The following is a 26,733-nucleotide window of genomic DNA, read 5'->3' as shown; positions in this document are numbered from 1 at the left end:
CATATTGCATGTATCCACTTGGGTCTTGCAGAAGCATGAAACAGCAAATATGTTAGCTAATTATCACATAAGGTGTCTCGCACATCAAATTTTCCAAAAGGACATTTATGACATTAAGCCTCATTAACACAATTTTGCCATACTGCAGTTCCCAGAAGAATCTGAGAAACAGATCTCTGTGGTTAATTTTAAAGTATTTGGAAGATAGCCAACGTTTCAGGTTCACTTGTAGACCTGAATGTGATTGACTCAAATTTCCCAGAGAAAATCTCCCTAAAACTTAATACAGATATGTGAGGCTTCTCGGATAAGCAGAAAACTCCTCTTATGATTGTTTATAAGTCAGTAATGACATCAAAGTACTTTCACATAAAGCCTTTGTATCCAAGGAGAAAAGGAAAAAAGTAAGATTTGCCAATCTTGTTACTAACTGGGAGATTAAGCTTTTGTTTAATGAATTATGATAAGATTGTTCTCTTTGAGAAAATTATGATTTTCTCTGATACTGAGCCACAAAAGGGAATAAATAACGATTTTTAAAAGATAGCCAGCTTTTGTACCAAACTCTTATGATACTGGACACTTAGACAAATCACCTTATGATACTGAACACTTAGACAAGCACAAAATGGTACACCCCACTCTGGTATGAAAATATCAGTGAAACAAAAGGAAAGTGGGAATGGTAATCATTTGGTTGTCTGACTTTTGGTGCTCAGCTGCAGGCCCTGGCAGGCACTTTGGGCCTGCAAGAAACACACACTCTCTTTTCAATGAGAGTGTGTGTGTGGCTTGCAGATCCAAAGCAGTCGAGCACTAAGTGCTGAGTAAGAAGTGCTCGGCTGCAGGTGCAGGTGCAGGCGCTTTGGGCCTGAAAGCTACACACGCTGTCATTGGAAAGAGAGTGCATCTGTGGTGTGCAGGCCCAGAAAGCACATACGCCTGCCAGTGCCTAAAACTGAGGGGAAGGGGAGCGTGGGAAGCCCGCCCATTGCCGCCAATGGGACAAAAATATTCGTTTCTTCAGACCTGGGATAAAAAAGCTCAATTGGAAAGACGTCTGTTTTCTGGAGAGGCACACAAAAACGAAAACTGGGCCTTACAAATGAAACAAACATAAATGGATAGAGATTCTATACAAATGCACAAGACTACTATTTAGAAAGCCTTGTCTGACATGCATATCAAATGAATATCCAATGGTGCAGAAATGGCTCTCCCCCTAATATTTTAAAAATGAAAGGTTCCTGAGAGAAAACACTGGAACTAAATCTAACAAAGCTTTACAAGTCATAAACTGCATTATGAACTGTGCCCAGCCATGTTACCAAACATTTTTCAAATACAGTCACTCATAAAGTCCAATCCAAATGGATCTCCCATAGTCAGACTAGAAATCTCCAGGACAATTTGTAGTTTGCACACAAATCTTAACTGGGCACTAGTAAACAGAGTCACCTATGTATTATTGGCCTCCACGGAAGTTGAGATACAATAATATAAGCATGGTTTCTGTGTCAATAGATACGCTCACTTATGCTGCAAGACAATTATTCTTTTTAATTAACTAAAACAATTCCATGTCGAATTTGGCTCAGTAATACATTTATGTGAAGAAAGGTTGGGTATTTACACTGGCAAGATTTGCGTTTTGCGTAAGCTCAATGTTATCCTCTCCCATTGGTTCACATTTGAAACTGAAAAGTTGCCACTATGTTCTCTTATACTAACCTAAGTTAATTACATTGATTTTGAAGAGAGGATGTTTGTATTTGTATGTTGTTAACAACTTACCTGGCAAGATGGTAGTATGTGAGCAAGAACAATTCCAACATGGCCCTGTTCAAACCAGAAGAAAATGCAGTTATAAATCTTAATCTTACCTTTACACATTGGCTTACAAGGAGGAGGATGGGTAGATGGTAATACTACCATTATACCTCTGATGAATAGCTACCACCCGTATCCATGCCCTGTTTGCCTCACCAGCTCAATAGACAGCTGAAGCAATGATCAATTTATTTGCCCCCAAGGAACTGGGAAATTGATGCTTCTGTTCAATGTTTGATGTTTTGTCTTATGTCTGATATAACAGGTTGTGTTTTTATTTATTTTTAGTTGTTAAAGCATACTTTGTTTTTATATGTTGGGTTGTCAATTTTTGTTATGATGGGTGTATTGTTGTTGTGTTTGGGAATTGAAAGTTTGCCTTTTATGTTTAGAATCCACCCTGAGTTCCTTTGGGGAGATAGGGCAGAATATAAATAAAGTATGTTTGTTTATTTATTCGTTTATTATTGTTAATTCTCATACAGGTAACTGATTTTACAGCAAATTATTCAACAGGATATTGACAGTGGTCTTGAAAGAAAATCTAATTCAAATATGCTTGCCTTGGGCCTACATGCTGACTATGCACTTGTAAAATAAAAAACAACTTTTGAGAAACAGCTTTGTAAAGAAAACAAATACATTACCCCACCACTGCAAAAATCAACAATTATGTCTCCAGGCTTAGCCAGTTTTGCCACTAAAGCCACCAAATTGTTGAGTTGTTGTTGTTTCCTCAAAGCACGGTCACTGGACATCTTTCCTGTGAATTAAAGCAAAGAACACACATTTATAATGATTTGTTGCAATATAGTTCTCATAATATTGCCCTTTTTATTTTTTATTTATAAGTGATCTATCTGTTAGAAAGTAAATAAAAAGAAAAGGATTCTGTGCAAGTATGGTTTATGATAAAAAAAATGGAGCAAAAGGGGCTTATAGAAGACCAGTAATAAAGGGTAAACAGTGAAATATAAATATATTATACAATGAGTAAGCTTTCAGAATTTTACAAATTCAATAGTATATATGTAAGAAAATATAGATAACAGCTACAAATATTAATGAGTGACAAATATTTCCAAACCTGCACAATAATCCAATGAAACATTTTGTTGAGTGATTTAATTTTTACTACCTAAACATTCTGGATTGCATTCAAAGTTAAGGCTCCATGGACAGAAGAGCTCCTTCCTTTGGTGGATTAAACTTACAATTACTATTTCTACCTATAAAAACACCTAATCTGTGCCATTTGATAGGACCCATAACATGGCATATCTGATCTGGCATTGAAATGACATGGAAGTATTTGGTGGCATTTGATGTATACTGTTACTCAACTTAGGTAACTCATCATTAAACACTTTTAAATATTCCCTCAAACACCCCCCCCCCCATTCCCTCTGTGTGAATTTTTATTCGGTAATGCTTAATAAAATTATTTGCAAAGAAACCCCACAATAGTTAGATGTTAAGATAAAAAATATGCTGGGCCATATCTCTGGGATAGGGCTAGGAGGCACTGTTTTACAGTGGCTCCAGTCCTTTCTGGAGGGCCAGACTCAGAAGGTGGGGAACTCCTGTTTGACCCCCTGGCTGGTGGCCTGTGGAGTCCCTTGGGGCTCCATCCCCCATGCTATTTACCATCTACATGAAATCACTGAGTGAGATCCTCCGGAATTTTTGAGTTCAGTGTCAAATATATGCAGATGACACCCAACTCTATTATTCCTTTCCACAGAAAGCTAAGGATGCCATCCTGATCCTAAATCAGTCCCTGTCATCAGTAATGGACTGGATGAGGGCCAACAAATTGAGATTAAATCCAGACAAGACAGAGGTGCTCCTGGTCAATCAGAGCAGGGTACAGGGATACTGCCTGTTCTGGATGCGGTTACACTCCTCCTGAAGACAGAAGTTTGCAATTAAAACTTGTGTGCCAGTTATGCCCATACCTTAGGATGCCAGATCTGGCCATGGTAGTCCACACCCTAGTTACATCCTGTTTGAATTACTGCAACACTCTCCACATGGGCCTGCCTTTGAAGATAGTTTGGAAGCTCCAACTGGTCCAGAGATTGGCAGCCAGATTACTAACTGGGGCTCCCAATAGGAAGAGAGCCACCTCCATGTAGCGGCAGCTTTACTGGCTGCTGGTCTGCTTCCGGGCTAAATACAAAGTGCTGGTTATTAACTTTAAAGTCCTAAATGGTTCAGGCTCAGAGTATTTGGCAAACTGCATCTCCACATACAAACGTGCTCAGGCACTATGATCAGCGGAGGAGGCCCTGCTCTCAGTCCTACCCTCGTCTCAAGCATGGCTGGTGGGAACGATAGAGGAGGCCTCCTCCATGGTCGCCCCTCACCTCTGGAACTCTCTCCCCAAAGAGATCAAAATGGCCCCCTTCATACTGTCTTTTTAAAAACAACTAAAAACCTACTTTTGCTCCCAAGCATATGGAGAGGAGGAGGTATAGAAGATTATGCATAGTCACCATGGAGTAGAAATAACTGGTCACTCTGGCTACAACAAATTTAAAATTTTAAACCTTATTTTGTTCTGTTTAGATTCTTGCTCTGTTTCTTCCCAATGTAAGTTGTCAAATCGTATATTTGTTATGTTATTGTTTATTTTCTGATAATGTGATATTACTTTTAATGTAGATGTGATTATGTTTTGGATCTGGGTGGGTTGGGTTATTTGTCATGGTATAGTTTTTTTTACAGCATTGAACATTTGCAGATATTTGTTGTTAACCATCCTGAGTCCCCTCGGGGAGATAGGGTGGGATATAAATAAGGATTATTATTATTATTATTATTATTATTATTATTATTATTATTATCATCACATGCAATTACATAGTGTGGTGATCCTACCTTGTATTAATTCTTAGTTCACTTAGCTCTTAATATTTAGCAAACTCCATGTACAGCAAACAACAACACGATCTATTACATAGATCCCTGTTATATCTTCTTAATATGCCCTTTCTTCTTATATCTTCTTAATATGCCCTTTCTCCCACTTAAGTGCTTAAATGTCCATTCTCCATTGAATTAGGTATGACATAGAATAATATGTCAACATATAAAAAATATTCCAAAAACTATTTTTAACCCTGGCACTTTTTAATACTGCAGGTCATAAACAGCCAGCTGAATCCAAGAATTATCTCATTAGACTTCCATTGCACCCCATTCCCTGTCCCACAAGTTTCCAAGCAATGTTTTAAGGCTGTTTTGGCCAATCCTGACATATTGGAGGCCTAAAATTTTCTCTCTTTCCCCAACAAAACCCTGGAAGTGGTAGTTTGCTCATTTATAGGTTCAAAAATGGCACATCACCTGGGAATCTTGTAAAGGGCTCCTCTTGACTCTCTGTAATTGATCACCACTGCATAACAACATGATAGGCACACATGAACATGTGAAGTTGCCTAATATTGACCCAGAGCACAGATCCATCTAATGAGAAAAAAATGTCCAGGGAAGGTTTGCTATTGGCTTCTTCTGAGGCTAAGAGTCTGATTTTGCAAAGGTCACTCAGTGATTTTCATGGCTGAGAGGGATTCAAACCCTGGCCTCCAGAGTTGTAGTCCAATGCTAAAAACCACTGCACTATGCTGGTTCCGATTCCAGGATCTTACCAGGGTTTTATTAGCTGCCACCTTTTAACTATAGCAGTCAAGGACTGAACCTAGGAATTTCTGCATGGAAAGCATGTGTTTTTCATAAAAGTATATCAATCCCTACTGAAATATATGCTTAAAATAGCATTGACAATCCACTGGAGAAAAGTTTTCATAATAATTCCCCAGCACAGATAGAATTGATTTCTTTGGATTCTACCAAGCTATTCATTGTTGGTTTAGAAAAAGAAAATAAAAGAAGCTTCTGTATTTGCTATTTTCAAATTGTCCATTTTCTACTGAGACAGTTGCGACATGTGCATTTAAAAATAGGTCTTCAACAAACAACAAATATAATAAAAACAATGGCAACAGCAGCTGTAGTAGAAAGGAGACTACCCAAGATGAACATCCGTAGACTTTCTACTTTCCACAATTAGCTGGCCAAAAAGCTAAACTTTATACCATGTTTGGTGATGTTGAGACAGTGAGCATAACTTGTTTCAAAACACATTTGAAGTTTAGGTATTTGTTGCAATGCAGTATTGTGCTTGATAAACACATAGCAATGGAGACAATGAAAATAAACAAGAGTCATCAATTTGTAACATGGAAATAAAAAGCAGGCATTACATTAGAGGAATAATTTGTACATCAAGATAAACATTTGTTATTCCTTATAATTACTTCTGGCTACAGCTAGTATGGTGTAGTGGTTTAAGCCTTGAAGGAATCACCTGTCAGTCATGGAAACCCATTTGGTGTCTTTGGTCAGGTCATAGTCCCTCACCTTCAGATGAAGGCAAAAGCAAGCCCCTTATGAATATCCCCCCCCCCCACAAAAAAAAACCATAAAAGGTTTGCCTTAAGATTAGCATAAATCAGAAATGACCAGAAAGCACATAACAAAGAGGAAGCTGGTCACTGGAGGACATACAGATTCCTAGAAGGGGATCTCTTTAGATATCTCTAGGTCCTCCAGCATGATTAGAGGAAGCTGACCACAGAGTCATGTTTGAAAACTCAGATTCCTAGAGAATGTTTTTTTATCAAATCTGTAAAAATAAAAAAGCAAATCCAATGTTGAGGGACTTTATTCCCACTGTATACTTCTCTGTAATTTAGAAAAGGCAAGGAACAATTTTGGGGTAGAGAGCTGGATCCCACACCCTGCAGCCACCTGGAGGAATGTCCCAAGCTGAACAGGGTGCTGTAGTTAAATGCTAGCTTCTCATTTTAGTGGTTAGAACATAGAAGGGAATGAACAAATGACTCACAAACACACTGTTTTCAGGACAAGCAGAAGGTTGGGATTCACACAATGTCTGTAAGCACCAAATGAGCAATTGCCCGACTGAAAGATCCACTGATTCCCCCCAACCAATGACAAGATAATATCATAAGAGACTCCTCTCTCCTGACCACTTTACGTCTACAGAAAGTGGGGTGCTATTGCAAATTCATTGAACAAAGTTCATTCTTTCATTCTACAGAATAAGTAAAAAAGGGTTTTCTCATCTTATAGTCAAATTAGCTCTACTTTAAAAAAACACAAAGAAAGACAATACAAGACCATGACTTAAAAGGTTATTCAGAAAAAGTAGCACAAAAATGTGCTCATAGAAACTGCTGCTGTTGTTTTTAACTGGGAAATTGTTTCTTCTTGTACTGCTAGCCAATTTATTCTGTATTAAGATAACCTCTGTAAAATAACCTTGCCCCAGATGCGTCTTTTCTATTATTTCCTGCAAAGTCCAAGTGGCTATTAAAACAGTCCTTGACAATTTATAAAATATGAACCTAGACAGATTTTCTCTTCATAAACCTTATTTTACTTGAACTTGACAAAACAATTCAGAGGACAAACAAAGCAAGCTATATAGAAATTGCAATGAGTGATAATGAGAGTCTGAAAAACAAAACTCCATGTTCCTTCCCTCCTCAATACAGAATTTATTACTCTCCGCAGTTGTATTTCCTCAACATATGATGGTGTTACCTTGAAGAGTTTAATCTTAAGGACCCTCCACACAACTTAATAAAATCCCACATTTTCTACTTTGAACTGGAATATAATGTCAGTGTGGACTCAGATAACCCAGTTCAAAGCAGATATTGTTGAATTTTCTGCCTTGATATTCTGGATTATATAGCTGTGTGGAAGGGCCCAAAGTTCTCATTTTAAAATTCCAGACAGAGCTATTTAGGTATTAGAATGACACATTAAAATTATACATTATTTCAAGATAACTAAGTTAAAACTTTGAATGAGCTAAAGCAGGACTCACAGAGGTAAACTTCAGTTGTGTGTAGAATCTGAGTGTTTTGCCAAATATGTTGTTCCTTTTCCAAACAATACCAATTTTGACAAAATTATGTGCCATTTGGAAAATGAATTATATTTATAAGGGAAGAAGACAAAAATGAGATTTAGAGTTTTACAAGATGCCAAACAAAAAGGAGGTCTGGGTAAATTACATCCTGAAAAGCAATATGGGCTTACACATTGAATCACTATAGTGGGAGAAAGGTGAGAAGAAAATAAAGGAAGGAAGGAAAGAAATAGCCTTTAAAGATAAATTTGAAGTGTAGTTATGTACATATGATGAACACTTGATTATAAAATGTGTAAGATGTTATTAAAAATAAGAAGAGACTGAGTGTATGTTAAAAAGGGGACAAAGTGTTGGGTGTAATATAATGATGGACCAATGGGGAAATGTGGAGACAGGGGCTCAGATTTTTGTTATGACTTAAAGAAGTTTTACAAAATGGTGTATCATTGGTATTTGGTGTCAGAAAGATTGCTAAATTGTATAAAAGGCTTCATGATAAAAAAAACATTTTATCACATGTTGTGGATATGTGAAAATGGAAAACAATTTTTGAAACAGATTTTTAGGCTAAAATACAGTTAAAAGCAGAACTGTTTTTCCTGGGACAGACAATGTTCAAAAAGAGACACATCAAGAAAGTATGCTTCAGTATCTAATTACTGTAGCAAGATTGTTGTGTTTTCAATATTGGAAGAACACATTACAAGAGTTGATAGCAAAAATATTTGAATTGAAACAGATGGGCAAATTATCTACATTAATAAAAGTTCCAGCCCATCTTACCTGTCTGAACGCATTTCCCTCTATGAACCATCACAAAGGTTAAGATCTTCTGGGGAAGCCCTGCTGTCGGTCCCACCTCCTTCACAGGTGTGGTTGGTGGGGACGAGAGACGGGGCCTTCTCAGTGGTGGCCCTTTGGCTGCGGAACTCCCTCCCCAGAGAAATTAGATCAGTGCCCTCCTTCTTGGCCTTCAGAAAGAAAGCAAATACATGGCTATGGGACGAAGCCTTTGGTCAGTGAGTAGTGCAAGAAATGGATAGGCAATATGTGCAATTGACAACTGGAATGGCTTCGGATTATGATTTTGGACTACATGATTTTAGTATTTATACTAGGATGTTTTAATTCTTTGTCTTAATGTTTAAATGTTTGTGTAAGCTTCATGGTTTAATATTGTTAATGGGTTTAATTTATAATTATATGTTATTGTCGAGATATTAAGTTTTGATTTTCACATGCATGTCTAGCATTGAATTTTGCCATTATTACTTTGGAAACCACTTTGAGTCCCCTCAGGGGTGAGAAAAGTGGTATATAAATGCAGTAAATAAATAGATGGATAATTTTTTTTAAAGGACTGGAAACTTTCCCCACCCTGCTGTTTTTTACTACAGAGAGAAGATGATGTTTGTGGGCTTTGAAAATTAGAAAAACTTTTTAAAAATGAGATGTAGAAGTGTGGATAAATAAGAGAATAGGGAGGAAATTGGATCTATTATTTCATATATTACTATTGTTATGAAGCAACTAAAAATAGAAATAATTATCTAATTTCCTTTTGCAATGATTACATTGAGCCCTATTTAAGCATTTTAAGTGAAGCACAAAGTTATTTCAACTTTTGTAAAAAGGGATATACATGACAGCTGTATTTTGTTTTTGTACACTTACTAGAGATTCAAATATTTTCAGAGCTGCAAACTACATCCCATTTATATGTTTTGTTGGCATAAAATTAAAACAGCCTTCCTTTTTTTTTGACACAAATGTGCCCCCCAACATTTCCTCAAAATGGTTTAGGATATTGCGATTTACAAGTATGCCAAATCTAGCTATCCATTAATGTAACTTTAAAAAAAAAAACACCTTGTGTGCTTGCACTGAGTCATAATTTCAGGGTGGGCTTTATTCTTCATTCTGTTCATGAAGATAAAATACCAAAGCAGACATAAATCCTTTTATTAGCTTTTTGAAGAAAGGTCAAGATGTGGGTGGAAAATAAGTTTTTCCTCACTGCGAGGATTTTGGACACCAGCCTAATCCTATGATCCAATCCCTTAGAGCTCTATGATAAAAAGAACTCAGTATGTGCTGACCAAAATATTGAAACATAAAGTCAAAGGCTTTTGAAACAGAGGGCCCTATAATAAACACAAAATACAAGTGCAGCAACAATAGTACTCAATCTAAACCGCTTCAATGTGCATTTGGCCTCTGATAGTTAATGGAGCCACAATCCACAGTTTATCAAAGTGTGGGAAAACACCATTGATATAGTTTGGATTCTTTCTGAAAGTTATTTTTTGTTAAAAATCTGCTCCATTGACCCTTAACAAATGTTATCTCAACAGAAGCAAGATTTTGCAGGAAACATTCAAATTTCTGAATTAGTCATGAAAATTAAACTGACAATGGACCTTGCTTTTAAAAAATACCTCAAGCTTAGTGAGTTTAGCCATATAAAATCCAGCTGTCATAAAGAAAAATTATATTTCTGTGTGAACTTTGACTTGGTACAAACAGAAGATTTCATCAAATGCACATACATAAAACCAAGATTAGCATAGATCAAAATAACGTCTGAACATTCAACAGATTGTATCTAAATAGTTATGAATTCGTAACTTCTTATGTCTTCACAATGTATTAATAACAAAAAGTCCTATTTTGCAAAAGCAATGTTTAAGCAAACCTTTTAGTTATACATAACACTGGAAACTGGGGATATGGGATATAAATGGACTTCTGCAGTTATTAATCAAGTACAACAGAAATTAAATTTTCTTAGGCTCTGAAGTTAAGGCACTGTTTAGGCCTCAGTTCCAATGGCTGTAACTTGATGATGTGTACAAGACATATGAATCAGTACATCTACTTATATATACATTCAACACTTTGTCATTTAGAATGATAATATCTAGCAGTGGTGGAGTAGCTGTATGGTTCCAGAGATAAATGCTTTACAGTGTCACAAGGTTGTACTTACTAATTTGAAAAATGTGGGGAATGTGGCTTCAACTAAACAAGGTCCCCCTGAACATGGAGGTCTGTAAAAACTACCACCCAATTGCAAATATTGCTTTCAAGGGCAAAAGTGTTTGGTTTACATGTCTATTTTATGAAAGGACCCATTTCATGCTCATTTGGAGCTATAACAGATTATTGGTTATGAGATAAAGATGGGGAGGAGATTGAATGTTCTGAATTTCTCTGAGTATTTGGATGACATTAAGTATGGCATCCAACTAGATTGGCCCTTCACGGTGGGGTAGAAATACTTTACTAACAAAGCTTCTATTCTCACAAGCAGGAGTGTGTGTTAATGGATAATTGCTCAGCCCCATGGCTATTAAACTGGGGCATCATAGAATGTTATTCTATGTGTTCTCGGTTTTGTTTAATGTCTCTATGAGTTCACTCAACAGACACTATGCAGATACTAAAATGGATTGGTTGTGGACCAATATGCCTAAAATTGATGGAGGTTTTGTAGAACGACAGTGTTCAGCTCTGGAATTTAGGAAAGTAACATATTCTAAACACTTCCCTTCTGATACAACAGGTACACAGTTTAAGAGTGCTTGATACATCTTTGCCATCTGATTATCAAGTGTCTAGTTTCATTTCAACTCATCAGCAATGCACAAGCCTGATAACATGCCCTTTTGATTACTGCCATGTGCTTTGTACAATGTTGTTCTTTAGGACAAGTGAATTACTATCTGAAACATAAAGAAACCATATCTGTTTTAAAACAATTCCACTGCCTACCTGTATTCCTGAGTTCAAGATATTGATTATGACATTTAAAGCTCTAAACAGCTTGTAACTTCAAACAGCTTATAACTCTTAGCTATGAATATACCTAGCTAAGAGATTTTCCTCGTTCATTGCCTCTACTGAAAGTAACACATTCTGGATATTGTAATAGTGGTCTTCTATGATTTGGCTCAACTAATTCATCTCAATTGGACACTGTTTTGCTTTTCACAAAAGCCTGTCATATTCAGTAAATGTAGTTTAGTTCCAGCCCAAACTATGTTCAGTGGCTCCAATTTCCTCTTCAGTTTTTATTTGTTCTGTTTATTCATGTTGAGGATGTTCTGAATTGTCTATAAAGCTACTGTCCTCCCAACTCTGCTATATGCCTGTGAAACGTGGACTGTCTACAGGCGTCACATGCAACTCCTGGAACGATTACATCAGCGCTGCCTCCGAAAAATCCTGCAAATCTCTTGGGAAGACAAACGTCAATAAAGTAAAGACCACCAGTATCGAAGCAATGCTCCTCCCCCATCAACTCCGCTGGACCGGCCACGTTGTCCGGATGCCTGACCACCATCTCCCAAAGCAGTTGCTCTACTCCGAACTCAAGAACAGAAAACGGAATGTTGGTGGACATGAAAAGAGATTTAAAGATGGGCTCAAAGCCAACCTTAAAAACTCTGGCATAGACACTGAGAACTGGGAAGTCCTGGCCCTTGAGCGCTCCAGCTGGAGGTCAGCTGTGACCAGCAGTGCTGCAGAATTTGAAGAGGCACGAATGGAGGGTGAAAGAGAGAAATGTGCCAAGAGGAAGGAGCGTCAAGCCAACCCTGACCAGGACCGCCTTCCACCTGTAAACCAATGCCCTCACTGCGGGAGAAGATGCAGGTCAAGAATAGGGCTCCACAGCCACCTACGAACCCACCCACCCGAACTTGGAAGACCATCATCCTCAGACTACGAGGGATCGCCTAAGTAAGTTCTGAATTGTTTTAGATGCTTGGACCTACCCTTATATCTCCATAGATATGGAAAAATCAGAATGCAAGGAATGGGGCATATGTGATTGTTGTGTTTTTTATGCAAAAGAAACAAAATAGTACCAAGATAATAATTCTTGCCCTCATGACAACAGTGTAGAATGATTTTAACATAATTGTTTTTACCACTAGTGGACATTTTCCAGAAGCAATTCAAAAGTTGATGAGCAGTAGAATAGACAACACTGCTCCTGGCACCTCCTGAGCTTTTATGAATACATATGTAATTTCTTGTAAATTATGCAGCTACTTCTCCTGAAGTCCAGCTCTCCTGAATCATTGTGAAATATCTGTATTTGGGCTAAGACAGACAGCTGGGATTATGCCAAGCATTTTTGTTTGGCACTTGTTATTTCTCTCTGAAGATATGTAGTGAGTTTTTCAGGAGAGGTGTGTTAAAGTGGTTTGCCCTATTTCTCTGAATGTTTAAATAATGACTCTTAATTTGTCCAACTCCTAAACCGATTTGTTAAGTATATGTAAAAACTTTCACTGAATGGAAAAAATGGTTAATAATAGTCATTCCTGACTTTATATCTCACAATTAGCAAAAATCAAAACAAAACAAAACTAACTTTCAGGGATAATATACAAAATATGCTTTGAATAACACACATGCAATATCAATCCTTTGAGTTGTGTCTGAACCATGTCATTTTTTGAGACTTAATCTGTTTCTAGTTAATTTTCAAAACACTAATCTCTTAGTCTGTAATGCACAGCATTGCTAAATTTAATTGACAGAATTGAGATGGAACAGTACAATCTGTTCTTTTAGGTACTAAAATAAGATGAATACAAAGAAACTGAATATTTTGGAACTTTTTCAATACGTGACATATTTAATAAACATTCCCAACATCCAAAATAAAATCAAAACCGTATCCTTATTTTTTTTTAAAAAAAATTCTGAAGGCATTGTAGGACTTCTTAGATGAGACACTGTTGTTCCCACTGACTCAGTCCCCCGTTTCATCAGATTTCTGTACAACTATTCATGTCAAGTGCCAATCCACACTGTGACCACACTAGCAGAAATGGGTTTTAACTTATTTCCCATTGCCAATGTCCAAACTAAAATCTGCTTCCCAAGTTGTTAGATCTCATTTGGAAAAACAGATGGGTATTTTTAGATACCAAGAATGACTGACAGATATAGTTGCTACCTTAAAGCACTGTGGTATAAATTTTTGCTTACACACAAAAAACTAAAATGAAGGAATGACTATTAAATTATGACATCTGAAGGAGTAACAATCGAATTATGACACTTGCTTTTGAGATTGGTTAGCACAGAATATCAATAAAGAAAAGTTGTCTAATCTTTACACAATGGACCAAGTGATTTTAATTTTTCAGTTGAAAGGTTCCCTTCTTTGACTGGCTCATTGAACCACATGCCATATTTAAATCTTTACTGAAGTTTGCTACTAGATAAAAGAGCTGGAATGAAGCAGACAGTATTGTCCTGCCACATCTGGGGGACCAGGAGAAAACCAGAATGAAGGAAAAGCAAGAAGAGGAAAAGCTAAGAGATTCCATGCTTCTTCAATTGCTCCCCAGACCCAGCTCTTAATTTATATTCTAGCTATTTTTCTGCTATACTATGTATTTTTCCTACTGTTAATTCTTTTTCTCCTTTGCTCTTCTTCTCTTATGGCAGAGGAGGTCTCAAATGATCAGAGATACCTTAATCTCAACATAACTCTTACAACAGCATGTAGTGTTATGGAGATAATCCAGGTAGAGCTTTAATGAGATATGGAAGCAGATAAAAAGATAATGTATTTCATTGTGTAGAACTTAATGAATGTAAATTAATTGCCAAAATACAGTTTGCTCTATTATATAATACTTTATGAGATCACCAACAGAAAGAACTACTTATTGTTTAAGACAAAGTGGTGGATGTATTGTCTTTTTGCATGGCAACTGTATTCGTACACTTTGACAAATTATGACCGGGGTTGGATTTCTTTCCATCTGTTTAATTATTTGCAATTAAATCTTATCATTTATATACTCCGAGCAGAAAAAAACTGCATTAAGGAGAGTCAAATATAAAAATTAATAGTGAGAGATGTAAACTAACTATTGGAATAAAATACTAGAGGTGGACGAGGAATGGAATGTAATCCTCGTTTTTACAAAATAATTTAAAGGAAACTGCTGTATAAAGAAACATGCTTATTTTAAGTATCAGGTATGCTTACTTTGTAATATACATACACAAATTCTTGTTATTTCAATCCAACTGAACATATATCAAAAGGTCATAGCTAAGGCAGAGACCAAAATAAGCATGGAAGAATTAGTGTGAAAAATGTGCATAAGATGTCTCTCTGGTACAGATGGCCTTTCCTGTCACAAAACCAGGAATGAAGTAGTTTTAGGTCAGATCAAGTTTGAAAAGGATTCTGTCATGATAATATGGGTTTAAAATTTTTGGTATTAATCTCTGAACGTTACTAAATTCTTATGTAACTTAATTTATTCATAAGAAAACACTATGATAATTTAAGAAAAGCAGTTTGAATAATTTTCCCACTGCAAACTATGAGGGTTTTCTGGAAAGTTTACAAGGCACATAGTTCTGATTTTCATGGGGTAAGTTGGTATCACTGCAGTGTAGCGGGAAGCCTGTAGGAGCGAACGAGCAGTGCTAGTCGTCAGTAGCTCATCAACTGGCGTTGTGGTGAAGATTAGAGGTGTGTCCTTATTCTGTTTCCTTCCAAGTGCGAAATTCGTGCTGTAATATGCTAACTAAATTCTATGGGCATGAACACCGCTGCTATTCATCACAAAATCGTTTCAGTTATGGAGAGAACGTAATGTCAAGACAACATGTGACAAAATAGGTACGGAATATATTGTGAGACCATGAAGAACCTTCGCAGAACCATTCAAAACAAATGTCATAGGATGCTGATGGTGGGAGTCTATCTCCTTCATGACAATGCACATCTGCACATCGCTCATGCAACACAAGAGTTGTTGTTCATTTGGTTGTGATGTTTAAGCCATCCCTTTCACAGTCCCGAAAAAAGCAAAGGGAAACTTCTATGACCCAGGCATCAAAAACGCGTCCCAAGGATGACAAAATGTATTGAACTGAATGGTGATTATGTGGAAAAATGTGATACCTATGCTATAATCCATGTAAGTTTTATTAAAATATATCCATTCTTTGTATTTTTAAAAAAATCTTGTAACCTTACTTTCTGGATAACTCTCATACAATGGCACAATGGTACTGAATAAAAGTGCAAACAGACAACTTATGGTCCTTTGAATCCTGTCTCCCATTATCTTTTAAGACTAGGTATACTGGCTAAAACTGAGAGAAGTTGCAATCCAATAACTGAAGAGTTAAAAAGAATCAGTAATATCAGGGTTTATTCAGGTCTTAGCAATAACAGAAAGTTTATGCAGTTGTTTATGTAATTATGTTACCTAGTTTACACCATTATCTCATTCTGCCTTTTCGTTTCTGCCACTGTTAAAATGCAGAATATAAGAATTTTAGTTGAGTGAATATTCATTCAGCAAAATACTTTGATCATGTTAAATCATTTTTCCAAGATGCAGAAAAAAGAGGACAAGGCTACCACCAGCTTCTTCAGAAAAGCTCACTCCAGTGGGCTTTGGTTTTATTCCAGCAACTATCCAGAACCATTATAATAGGTTGAGTAGTTTTGTTACATTAAGCACCTGCAACTGAGTTGTCCCTTTCCCTTTGGCATCCTATTTTCCATTTTGTGATGTCTTTTAGATAATCAACCCAAGGGCAAGGATGGTCTTTTCTTTACTGACATGCAAGTTTCTTTGACAGGCTTTCTAGATATAAAGTGGTGCATAATTTCTATCACTGCCCTATACAAATAGAGTAAAACTAAACATGGCAGAATCACAAAAATCCAGTTTGAAAAAAATAATAACACTGTCAATCAAAAATATGCACAGTAACTAGGCCCCTTCATTGTTTGTCAAGGAATATTTGTACAACAACTTTTGTTATTGCTGTCCAAACTTCCAAAGCAGACAACTTCCAAAGGGTCCTATCTTTTGTCAGATAAACCTGGAAATGCATTTTATGTCCTGTCCATTAAAACAAGATAAGAACCAGGTTCTACAGTAACGTTCTCTTTGAAACAAATCAAATCTGTTGAAATGGTGTCAAAAGAAACAAAAGGGAAACAAAAATGTGACCTTGGATATACTTTTTGAGGGGCCTAGACCACAATACTGATTAAAATATAAAAATAGCAACACGAGAAATTTGGCAGACTCTAAAATAAACACGGTTACAGGAATATGGAATGAGTTCAGATAAATCAAACATTGGCCTCTTGAAGATGAACAGAATGAAGGTTTTTGAAGCTACCCTTTTTAGAGGACTATACAAAAGGTCCAGTTTCACTGAAAAAATAAATTGGAATGTTAATCCCTTGTATCCTAAACACAGTTAAGTTCAGAAAACTAACACAGACGAATATGCTGTCCCCTCTCTCTTACTCCCTTCCTGAATGAGATCTTGTAGAATCATTGAGACTGAGAGAAAGGAGTTGCTAGTTTAAGATTTTGTAGACTTAAGTCTACTTCAGCAGCTGCATCGAAAGTACTATAAGATCCTTTTGCATAATGATCTAGACTAACATGGCTATGTCTTTGAATCTCCTTCCTGAAGATATTCGTGATGAAGAATTATGTTTCTAACAGTGTTACCTTAGACAATATTAGATTAAGCATCATTTACAATCTGACTTCTAGTCCCAGTTTTATATACACTGAAGAATTATCGGATGTAGACTGAAGCATTAATGAATTAATTTTATTACCACCACAACTTCACTATATTTCCAGGCTACCTGCATTCAAAAAGGAAGCAGGAAGGTGAAGACAACATCCAACATTTATTTAATCTTCCTCAAAACACTGGACCAACAAGAGGCTTGTAGGAAAGGATGTCATGTCTAGCACATACTCTATTGTGGGGGTGATTTTGTTTATTTCTTTATATTTTCTCTGTATTCTATAAATGGTGTAAGTTTCTCCAAGGACTTTGATTAAAAAACAGGATATAATGCTAAATATTTAAACAAAGTAATATATATATTTGTAAGTGCCTTGAGGCCCAGATAGTTGAAGAAGGGCTGCTTCCATATCATTGAGCTTATTCATAAAGATCTTCAGAGAAGGTTCCTTTTTGAGGAACACCACAAACAATTTCTGAGTACCATTAAAGAACTGAAGACAAGAAGGATGATCAGCTGCATGCATTAGGTTTCAATGAATTCTCCAACAAATCTCTTCCAAGGGTCAGAGAAATACCTTATGCATTATTCTGAGTTTAAATATAAAGAAGTTTTAAGAAATCAAAGGAAAGGATCAAAGGAAATGATGCATGAAAATCCCACAAATCCGATGGATTAATTTTTTTCTTAGGTAATTCATTATGAAAAGCTACTTTAAGATTAGCATATCCTATACCATTTTTAACCACACTAGTTAGTTCAATATGGATGTGTCCTGATGGAAAAAATAAAGTTATCTTGTTAGGTTTGTATAGTTTTATAATTAAAGTATAATTTAATGACAGAAAGCAAACTTTACTTTCCCTCTCTATCATTTCCTATCTAAAATATTTCCTTGCCAATAAGGGATACTGGATTTACAGTAAGGTCTTTGTTTTGGTTATCTGTCAGGTACTATGTCATGAAACTCTGTCCCATATCAAAGCCATGTCATCATCTGTTTCAAAACTTTGCTCTGGATGGTCTTTGTCTATAATATGCACATACTCTAGTATCAGCTTCAGTGAAATCTGAGATATTAATCATTTGGACATGCACCAACATATATCTAGCCTTAACTAATTCACTGCATGTAACTTACTTCTAGAGGCAAATTAGTTTACGGTGTAGGAATTTAGTGACATATCCAAATCTGTGAGTATAAAGGAGCTTTCTGAATCACTGTAATGTTTTCAGGAAGTACATGAAAAATAAAAAACACAACTAAATCTAAAGACTGGCATGAGAAAACTAAATAAGCTAACAGTAAATACGTTTATTATTCCTAGAGAAGGCAATATATTTTAGGTAAATATTATATATAAATATTATATTGCAGGTAAATATATAAGAAACATGCTTTTGAGTGAGTTACATTTTATTTCTTACACAAAAATATATATGTAGTTGTCTAAAAATTAAGAAAATGCAATCTTGTATTACTTTTCTCTTACATTTGACCCAAGTTCATGTTTGAATTCTAGTTGCATTTTCCTTATGACATCTCTCTTTTCAATCTTTAATCTTTAAATTCTATCCTTAATTTATTGTATGGGTTTACTACTCACATTCACATTTTCATAGCAATTCCTCCAATAATATTCTCAAAAAAGGGATGACTCTCTAAATGCCCCCCATAGGCTACTGGAATTGTAGAGACTGAGGTGCAGGTGTAACTGGAAATCAAGCATGCAAGTGTCAGAACATCCTCAAGAATGTTCTTTAAAAGGACGTAATTAAAGGTACTACAGCACTTTTAATCATCCTACAGAACTTTTGATTTCCTGCATGTTCACTTGAGAAGACCAAAAACTCTGGAAGTAATTAGACCCCTTTCACTAAATTGAATTATGGTTCATTTTAGATCAACACCTGTCTCCCCTGAAAATTATTCAGAGTTCTACAGAATTTGACCATATAATTATAATCTGAAATCTGCACTTAGATCGTAGAACCATCTGCTTTCACTGCAGGATGACTCAATTGCAGTTCCATCCCTCTGCTTTGTGCATAATAGCAAAACACGCACACAGACCTGTCCTCTACTTTGTCAATCACAACAGTCAATATGAACAACAATGGGAACTCGTTCTATTAGAAATCCTATTAGGGCTCTGGAAATGTATTACAAAACATATATACTAAGGTTACAAGCAATAGTCCATACAAAAAAGGAGATTCTGTAACTTTGTGTGTGTATCTGTCTCCAAGTTGCCTGTCAATTTAGGGCAATCCCATATATTTCATGGGATTTTCCCTCAGAAATGAGTACACGGAGGTGATTCTGACAGTTCCTTCCCCTGAAATAAAGCCTATAGCACCTGGTATTTGTTGGTGGTTTCCCACTGAAGTACTAATCAGGGCTGATTCTTCTTAGATTCTAAGGTCATACAGGATCTTCTTTTTTATCGTGTCAGGAGCGATTTGAGAAACTGCAAGTCGCTTCTGGTGTGAGAGAAGATCCTACAGGATCTGCTACTTTCAATGTATTTTGATCCACATGAAATCAGGTGTATTGGCATTTAGAGTTATAATTTATTCTGATTCTCCATTCTCCATTGATTCGGATTCTCCATGGTAATCTCTGTTCTGTGCCAAATAAAAACCCTTCCGATGTTTTGTCCTCTCCATTTTACAAAATTTCATCAGTTTTGCCCATATCCTTATACCTTATTTTCATGGTCAAAATAAGCAGAACCTTCCTCCAACCTATTTATATTCTCTAAAGTCATATAATCCAAAATAAACACAAAATTAGTAAACAACAAGTTTTGAGCTTAAATTATATTTACATCTATATTACTGGTTGCAATAAGAAATATTTAATTTCTTTATTTGCTCAGATAATTTCTCTTGAATTTCAGGAAATTATTTTGAACATTTTTTAAAAAATCTGTTTTAAAGTGACCATCTCAATTTTGCATTTAGTTTTGCTCCTGAATAATTTTGAAACGTAACTCCTGAAAGAAACCAGAAATTGGATGTGTGGTGTATACTCTTGAAGAATTCTTCAGAAGCTGTTCCAAATCATCTGGGCAAGAGCTCTTTAACTATGCAGTAATTAAAGCCATCACCGCCCAAACGATGCATATGCACAGTAGTTTGACCTTTAATTAGAACCGTGAAAATCTTTTAAGTATCAAAAAGCCATTTTGAACAGATTAAGAACTCTACATAATGAAATACATTTGGTGTTTTGTTAAAGCAAAGTTGCTTATGCAGAACCTGCCAATATAAATTCTAAAATCTATAAACATGCAGAATGTGACTTGATGGAAATTGAAGAAAGAAACAAGATAAAAGTTTGATCAGATTGGATCCAGTTTAGAAGATTAATCTGCACTTCTTAATAAGGATGTCTAAAACTTGTCTGACCAATGAGATTTCCTTTATCTCTTCTCTTCTATATATTATTCAAGAACAAAAACATCCTTGAATTTTATTGCAATGGATCACAAAATCAGCATAAATGAGAATAGCTTTAACTGACTAAAAATCTTCTTTAAATATACCTAATTGTAGTTTGTCTTAATTTAAATGAATTGCTTCTTGTTGTCATACTCTTATTAACTGGATTTTTATGGTATCTATTCAAATTTGATCATTAATGCTGGGTGTAATATTAACATATATTGTTGTTGTTGCTTTTGGGATTTATTTTTTTCATGGTTATTAGCTACTTCTTGCAGTGGTGGGTTGGACCATCTTTGCTAAGGACAAAACCTGGTATCTTGTTGCTTAAATGCAGTATCTATCTATCTATTCAATCAGAGATTAGTATTACTGGTGCCTACTAACAATCAAGGCGGTACAGCAGGTTAAACCGCTGACCAAAACATTGGTGTTTCAAATCCGGTGGGGGGGGGGGAGTTCCCACTGTTAGCCTCAGCTTCTGCCAACCTAGCAGTTCAAAAACATGCAAATGTAAGAAGATCAATAGGTATAGCTTCTGCGGGATGGTAATGGCCTGCATGCAGTCATGCTGACTACATGACCTTGGAGGTGTCTACGGACAACGCTAGATCTTCGGTTTAGAAATTGAGATGAGCACCATCCCTCAGAGTTGGACACGACAAGACTTAATGTCAGGGGAAACCTTTACCTTTTTTTTTTTTTTTTTTTTTTTTTTTACTAACGATCAACAAAGATTTTCTCGTACAATCAGAAAAACAAGTATTGCTGATCTTTTGTACATGGCCTCCCCAATCACATAAGACTTTCACTGATCACCAGTATTCTATGTATTTGCCACCTGGTAATTGCAAGACTAAGTTGCACCAAACCAGCTGACTATTCTGTCATGGCCTTCCTTTAATTTTGGCAACAATGTAGCTGGTCAAGTTAACATTGTTTGTTCTAAGGAAAGACATTGTTTGAATGTTAAGCCAAACATCATCAAGAAGATAAACATTCAATATTTTAACTTAGAATAAATGTTTATTATTTTTGTATACAAACACACAGGCCAAATTATGATACACATTACGTATATCTGAACATATAACAATTTGACCAGTTAGATTACTTATTTTCAGGGCCTTAACATTGCAAAACAGAAAGATAAATACAATCCATCCAATATAATTCCAAAAACACAACAAAAAGTGAACATCTATAAAGTGTGCATGCTCATGAGCAGCAAATAGCAGTGAGATTTTGGAATCATTGAACAATAGATGGAAAATGTTTAGCTTTATTCCCCTAGAGCTAAAGTCCTTTGGCGAAGTAAAGAACAAAGGTTCCAAACATGTCAGCAATTAATGAAATTCCATGTCGCAGGTGCAGGACTTATAGTGATTCCATGAATTTCATGGGATTTACTTAGAGAAGGAATACTCAGAGGTAGTTTTGCCAGTTCCTTCCACTGAAATTAACATGAAGCACCTGGTATTCACTGGTGGTCTCCCATCCAAATACTAACAATGGTTGTTCCAACATCAGAAGGGAGCTGGTACAACCTTCCTTAAAAATACTTAAACTGCTTTAAAAAATCATACAGGTTAATAAAAGTACAAATTCAACAAGAGATGAGACAATTCCCACATATATACCCCAAAGAGGCACCATATCACTTTTTATCTTGGTTGGTATAAGCAACAGTAAACTGAATTTCATTCCAATACCCCACTCCATGACTTTTCTGTGTGTATGCCATTTCCTTAATTAGAAAAGGAACCCAAAGAGGATTTTAAAGACTTTCTTAATTAACCTGAAAACAAAATGGCATGTTTTACATGTAGGCACAGTCTGATCTTGGAAGCTAAGCTCCATCAGCCCTAGTTGGTACTTGGATGGGAAACCACCCATGAATATCACATGCTGCAAGTTATATTTCAGTGGGAGGAACTGGCAAAATCTCCTCTGGATATTCCTTGCCTAAGGAAACCCTATGAAATTCATGGCGTCCGCATTAGTCAGCTGGTCACTTCAGAATATATGTATATAAAATATTCCTATAGATTAAACTGATCAGAAGTTGCCAGTCACTTGCTGAACACACTACCAAGAATGACAGAGAGCCAGATGTATAAAGCTTTTCCTTCTGAAATTGCTTCTACTGCTTTCCATCTTGTAGACCAGCAGTCAGACAAATAACTTTTGCTGCCCTCTAGTGTATTGAACATTCTTTCGTTCAAACAGATTTTAAAAGCTTGTCAAATTACAGGCAGTCCCTGTTACAAATATCCGACTTACAAATGAGTAATAGTTACAAATAGGGCTGAGACAACAGGAAGTGTGAGAAATCTATTCCTAGGAAGGGAGGGAAATTCACCCCTGAAAGAGTTATCATGGGGGAAAGGGGTTTCCACTGGAGCTTTATCAATAATCAATAATCCTTGCTTCCACAACAAGCCATTTTTTAAAATGATCACAGGGACAGAAAGTGAGGTGAAATCTTCTGAACAGGGGCACAGAGAAACAAACATCACAGAGTATTACTCCTTCCCTATGCTACCCAAAGCTAAATATGACTGAAGTTACACTTTAAAAATGTGCCTGTTCTGCCTTGCATACAAAATCAGCTTAAGAACAAATCTAAAGAACCTATCTTGTCCATAACTTGGTGACTGTCTGTATATGAAAAACAATAAAGATTCTGTAACTCTTGAACAGGTTGTAAGTTAATGAAGTAACATGAAAAATTAAAAAACATCTAGAATTCTTGTTAAAATAAATGAATTGTACATCGAGAACACAATAGCAAACTGCTTTTTGGTATAGCACTCTCCATTTTCAACTATAGCAAACAAATATGGGGCATAACAGCTATCCCATTTTATCCCAGATATCTGAAACCAGTAGATATGGGCTCTGAGACGTTAAGATGTTTCAGCAGTATTACCCTTGTATTTTAAGCATTTAAAAACAACAGCAACAACAACAACAACAATATTTTGTAGCTAAAGAAAAGTAAAGTATGCATGTTTACAGAGATAGAAAAAGAAAAAAATACCTACCCTTTCCTGGATTGACAGCAATTGGCAGACTGTCCCAGTCTAAGACCCAGCTGGGACATGGATGTGGGGAAAACTGTACTTTAATGCCATTTTCCTATAATTTAAGAGGAGAGAGACCAGTGGTTATATCAGTTAGCAACATCTAAGGGTTACTTATCTGCATACTGCAAACCACTGAATGCTATATAGTTTTTGAACATGGTAAAAATACTCCAATGTAAAAGACAGTTATGTAAAACACTAGTGAACTACAGAAGTACCTTGTGGCAAGATTCTTGTCTCAATATTTCACAATAAACATCTTTTATACAAGCCAAGATTATCTGATGATCTAAAGTGGCTTAGAGCTGAGACTATATAGATTTCAGTGAACTGGCTGTTAAGAGTGAACGTAGCTTACCAAGTAACAAGAGTCAGAAATCCTCTAAATGTAAACCACATAGTTCAAGCACCTGTGCTTCAAACAAGAAGCTGTATCTTCGTCACATTTAGAATACTAGCCAGCTGTTGAACGAACTACCATGCAAATGTTTGATTACTTGTAATAAAATAAATTAATCAGCTGTTTCCAGGCACACTGTAAAATGTATGTGACCTATAAAGCACTCTATGGCTTGGATCACAACCACCTGAAAGATCTTATTTTGTCAATGAGTCCGTCCCATCAACACTGCGGGAAGGTTTGAAGACTGTGCAAGCCGTTACTTTGGGAAGCCAAGTTGGCTTCTGTCTGCTCTCCTTCTGCCAGCAAATGAAGACCTCTTTACTTTTTCAATATTAACTTCTGCTACTGAAGATATCTGAATTGGGAAGTTTTGTATGCCCCATCCTTTCACTCATTAATGAACTCATAAATAAAAAAGTGTTCAGGACCTGATAAATGTGGCAGTAAAAAATACTGTCCAGAAAACTTTTCTTAGTGTCTTGGCCTGTGCCTGGAGTTGTGTGAGGCTCCAATTGTCAAACTGAATTTGATAAACCACAGCAGCTCTTGTTTCTTCAGTATTGTTATCATGATTTCTTATGGGTGAGCAGACTGGTATATGGAATATGTTCTGTATCTCCCCCCCCCCCCCAAAATGACTCCGTTTTTGGAATTGAGGCTCCAAAATCACACATACTTTCAGCTTTTCCTGTCTAAAGTGACTAAAATATCCATTGGTGTGCTCTTTTTAAAAATGTGCATCATACTAAACAAAGTAAAAAATATATTTAACTTACCATTAACTTTGTCATGGTTGGCCTTGGACCACCTATAAAATGAACATCTTCATGCTCTTCTTCTGTCTTATCAGGGACTGTGCAGATACTTTGCAGATGTTCAGCTGATAATGATCCCTCATACTGACATATTTGCATATTGCACTTGGTAGCAGCTCGTTTTATTCCAGGTACTTCCTGAACTCTCTGGTACCAACTGGATATCAAAGGCAATTGTGAGATGCTAACTTGGTTGTTCTTGCTAAAAGCCTTCAGGAGAATTAAAAAAACTGCTTTAAAATAGTAAATTATAAATAATTTTGAAGCACAAAAAGCCTGAAATAACCATGTCTGATTTGTCTTCCTGCATTTGCTACCTGGTGGAAGCGTCCTGATAGAAGCAGAATTTCTTGATAAACATTCTTATGCACTGAATAATTTGTGCATCTTGGGAAACCAAAACACAAAATGAACCACCCAACACATTCCTATCTTAATGCCTACAACTCTTAAATGTAATAAGAAACTGACATTTTTCAACTTCTTTAAAAAGATAGTAACATTAATTTATTCCACTGCTGAACAGCTCTCACAGTTAAGAAGTTCCTCCTAATGTTCAGGTGGAATCTCCATTCCCATGGTTTGAAGCCATCGTTCTACATCCTTGTCTCCAGGGCAGCAGAAAACAAGATTGCTTCCTCCCTGCATGACTTCCCCTCATATATTTTATACATGGCCATCATGTCTCCTCTCAGTCTTCTCTTCTGCAGGCTAAACATGCCCAGCTTTTTAAGCCGCTCTTCATAGGGGTTCTTCTCCAGACCCTTGATCATTTTAGCTGCCCTCCTCTGGACACATTCCAGCCTATCAACATATCTCTTAAATTGTGGTGCCCAGAATTGGACACAGTATTCCAGTTGTGTTCTGACCAAGGCAGAATAGAGGGGTAGCATGACTTCTAGACACTATACTCCTATTTATGCAGGCCAAAATCCCACTGGCTTTTTAAGCCACTGCATCATATTGTTGACTCATGTTTAACTTGTTGTCCACAAGGACAACAAGTTCTTCAGATCATGTTTAAGTTGTTGTCCACATAGAATCATAGAATCAAAGAGTTGGAAGAGACCTCATGGGCCATCCAGTCCAACCCCCTGCCAAGAAGCAGGAATATTGCATTCAAATCACCCCTGACAGATGGCCATCCAGCCTCTGTTTAAAAGCTTCCAAAGAAGGAGCCTCCACCACACTCCGGGACAGAGAGTTCCACTGCTGGACGGCTCTCACAGTCAGGAAGTTCTTCCTAATGTTCAGATGGAATCTCCTTTCTTGTAGTTTGAAGCCATTGTTCCGTGTCCTAGTCTCCAAGGAAGCAGAAAACAAGCTAGCTCCCTCCTCCCTGTGGCTTCCTCTCACATATTTATACATGGCTATCATATCTCCTCTCAGCCTTCTCTTCTTCAGGCTAAACATGCCCAGTTCCCTAAGCCGCTCCTCATAGGGCTTGTTCTCCAGACCCTTGATCATTTTAGTCGCCCTCCTCTGGACACTTTCCAGCTTGTCAATATCTCTCTTGAATTGTGGTGCCCAGAATTGGACACAATATTCCAGATGTGGTCTAACCAAAGCAGAATAGAGGGGTAGCATTACTTCCTTAGATCTAGACACTATGC

The 26,733-nt window shown here is 36.5% G+C and overlaps 1 protein-coding gene across 4 annotated transcripts in view; it reads right to left on the bottom strand.

Annotated features, from left to right (window-relative positions):
* Positions 1–26,733, bottom strand: part of GSTCD (glutathione S-transferase C-terminal domain containing) — a 55,476-nt gene that overhangs the window by 20,956 nt on the left and 7,787 nt on the right. For all 4 annotated transcript variants that reach the window (XR_010909996.1, XM_067468630.1, XM_067468632.1 and 1 more), the window contains 4 exons: positions 25,082–25,330; positions 23,861–23,954; positions 2,478–2,593; positions 1,795–1,839 (listed from right to left, as the gene is read on the bottom strand). Coding sequence is in view for 3 of the 4 variants with exons in the window: in XM_067468630.1 (XP_067324731.1) it covers positions 1,795–1,839; positions 2,478–2,593; positions 23,861–23,954; positions 25,082–25,330 (504 nt within the window). In the remaining variant the exon portion in view is untranslated. The remainder of the gene's footprint in view (positions 1–1,794; positions 1,840–2,477; positions 2,594–23,860; positions 23,955–25,081; positions 25,331–26,733) is intronic.

Source organism: Anolis sagrei, chromosome 5, assembly GCF_037176765.1.
Source record: "Anolis sagrei isolate rAnoSag1 chromosome 5, rAnoSag1.mat, whole genome shotgun sequence".
In the NCBI taxonomy this organism is placed as follows: domain Eukaryota; kingdom Metazoa; phylum Chordata; class Lepidosauria; order Squamata; family Dactyloidae; genus Anolis; species Anolis sagrei.
The sequence above is the reverse complement of the archived record's forward strand: the minus strand, read 5'-3'. Positions and strand labels throughout refer to the sequence as shown.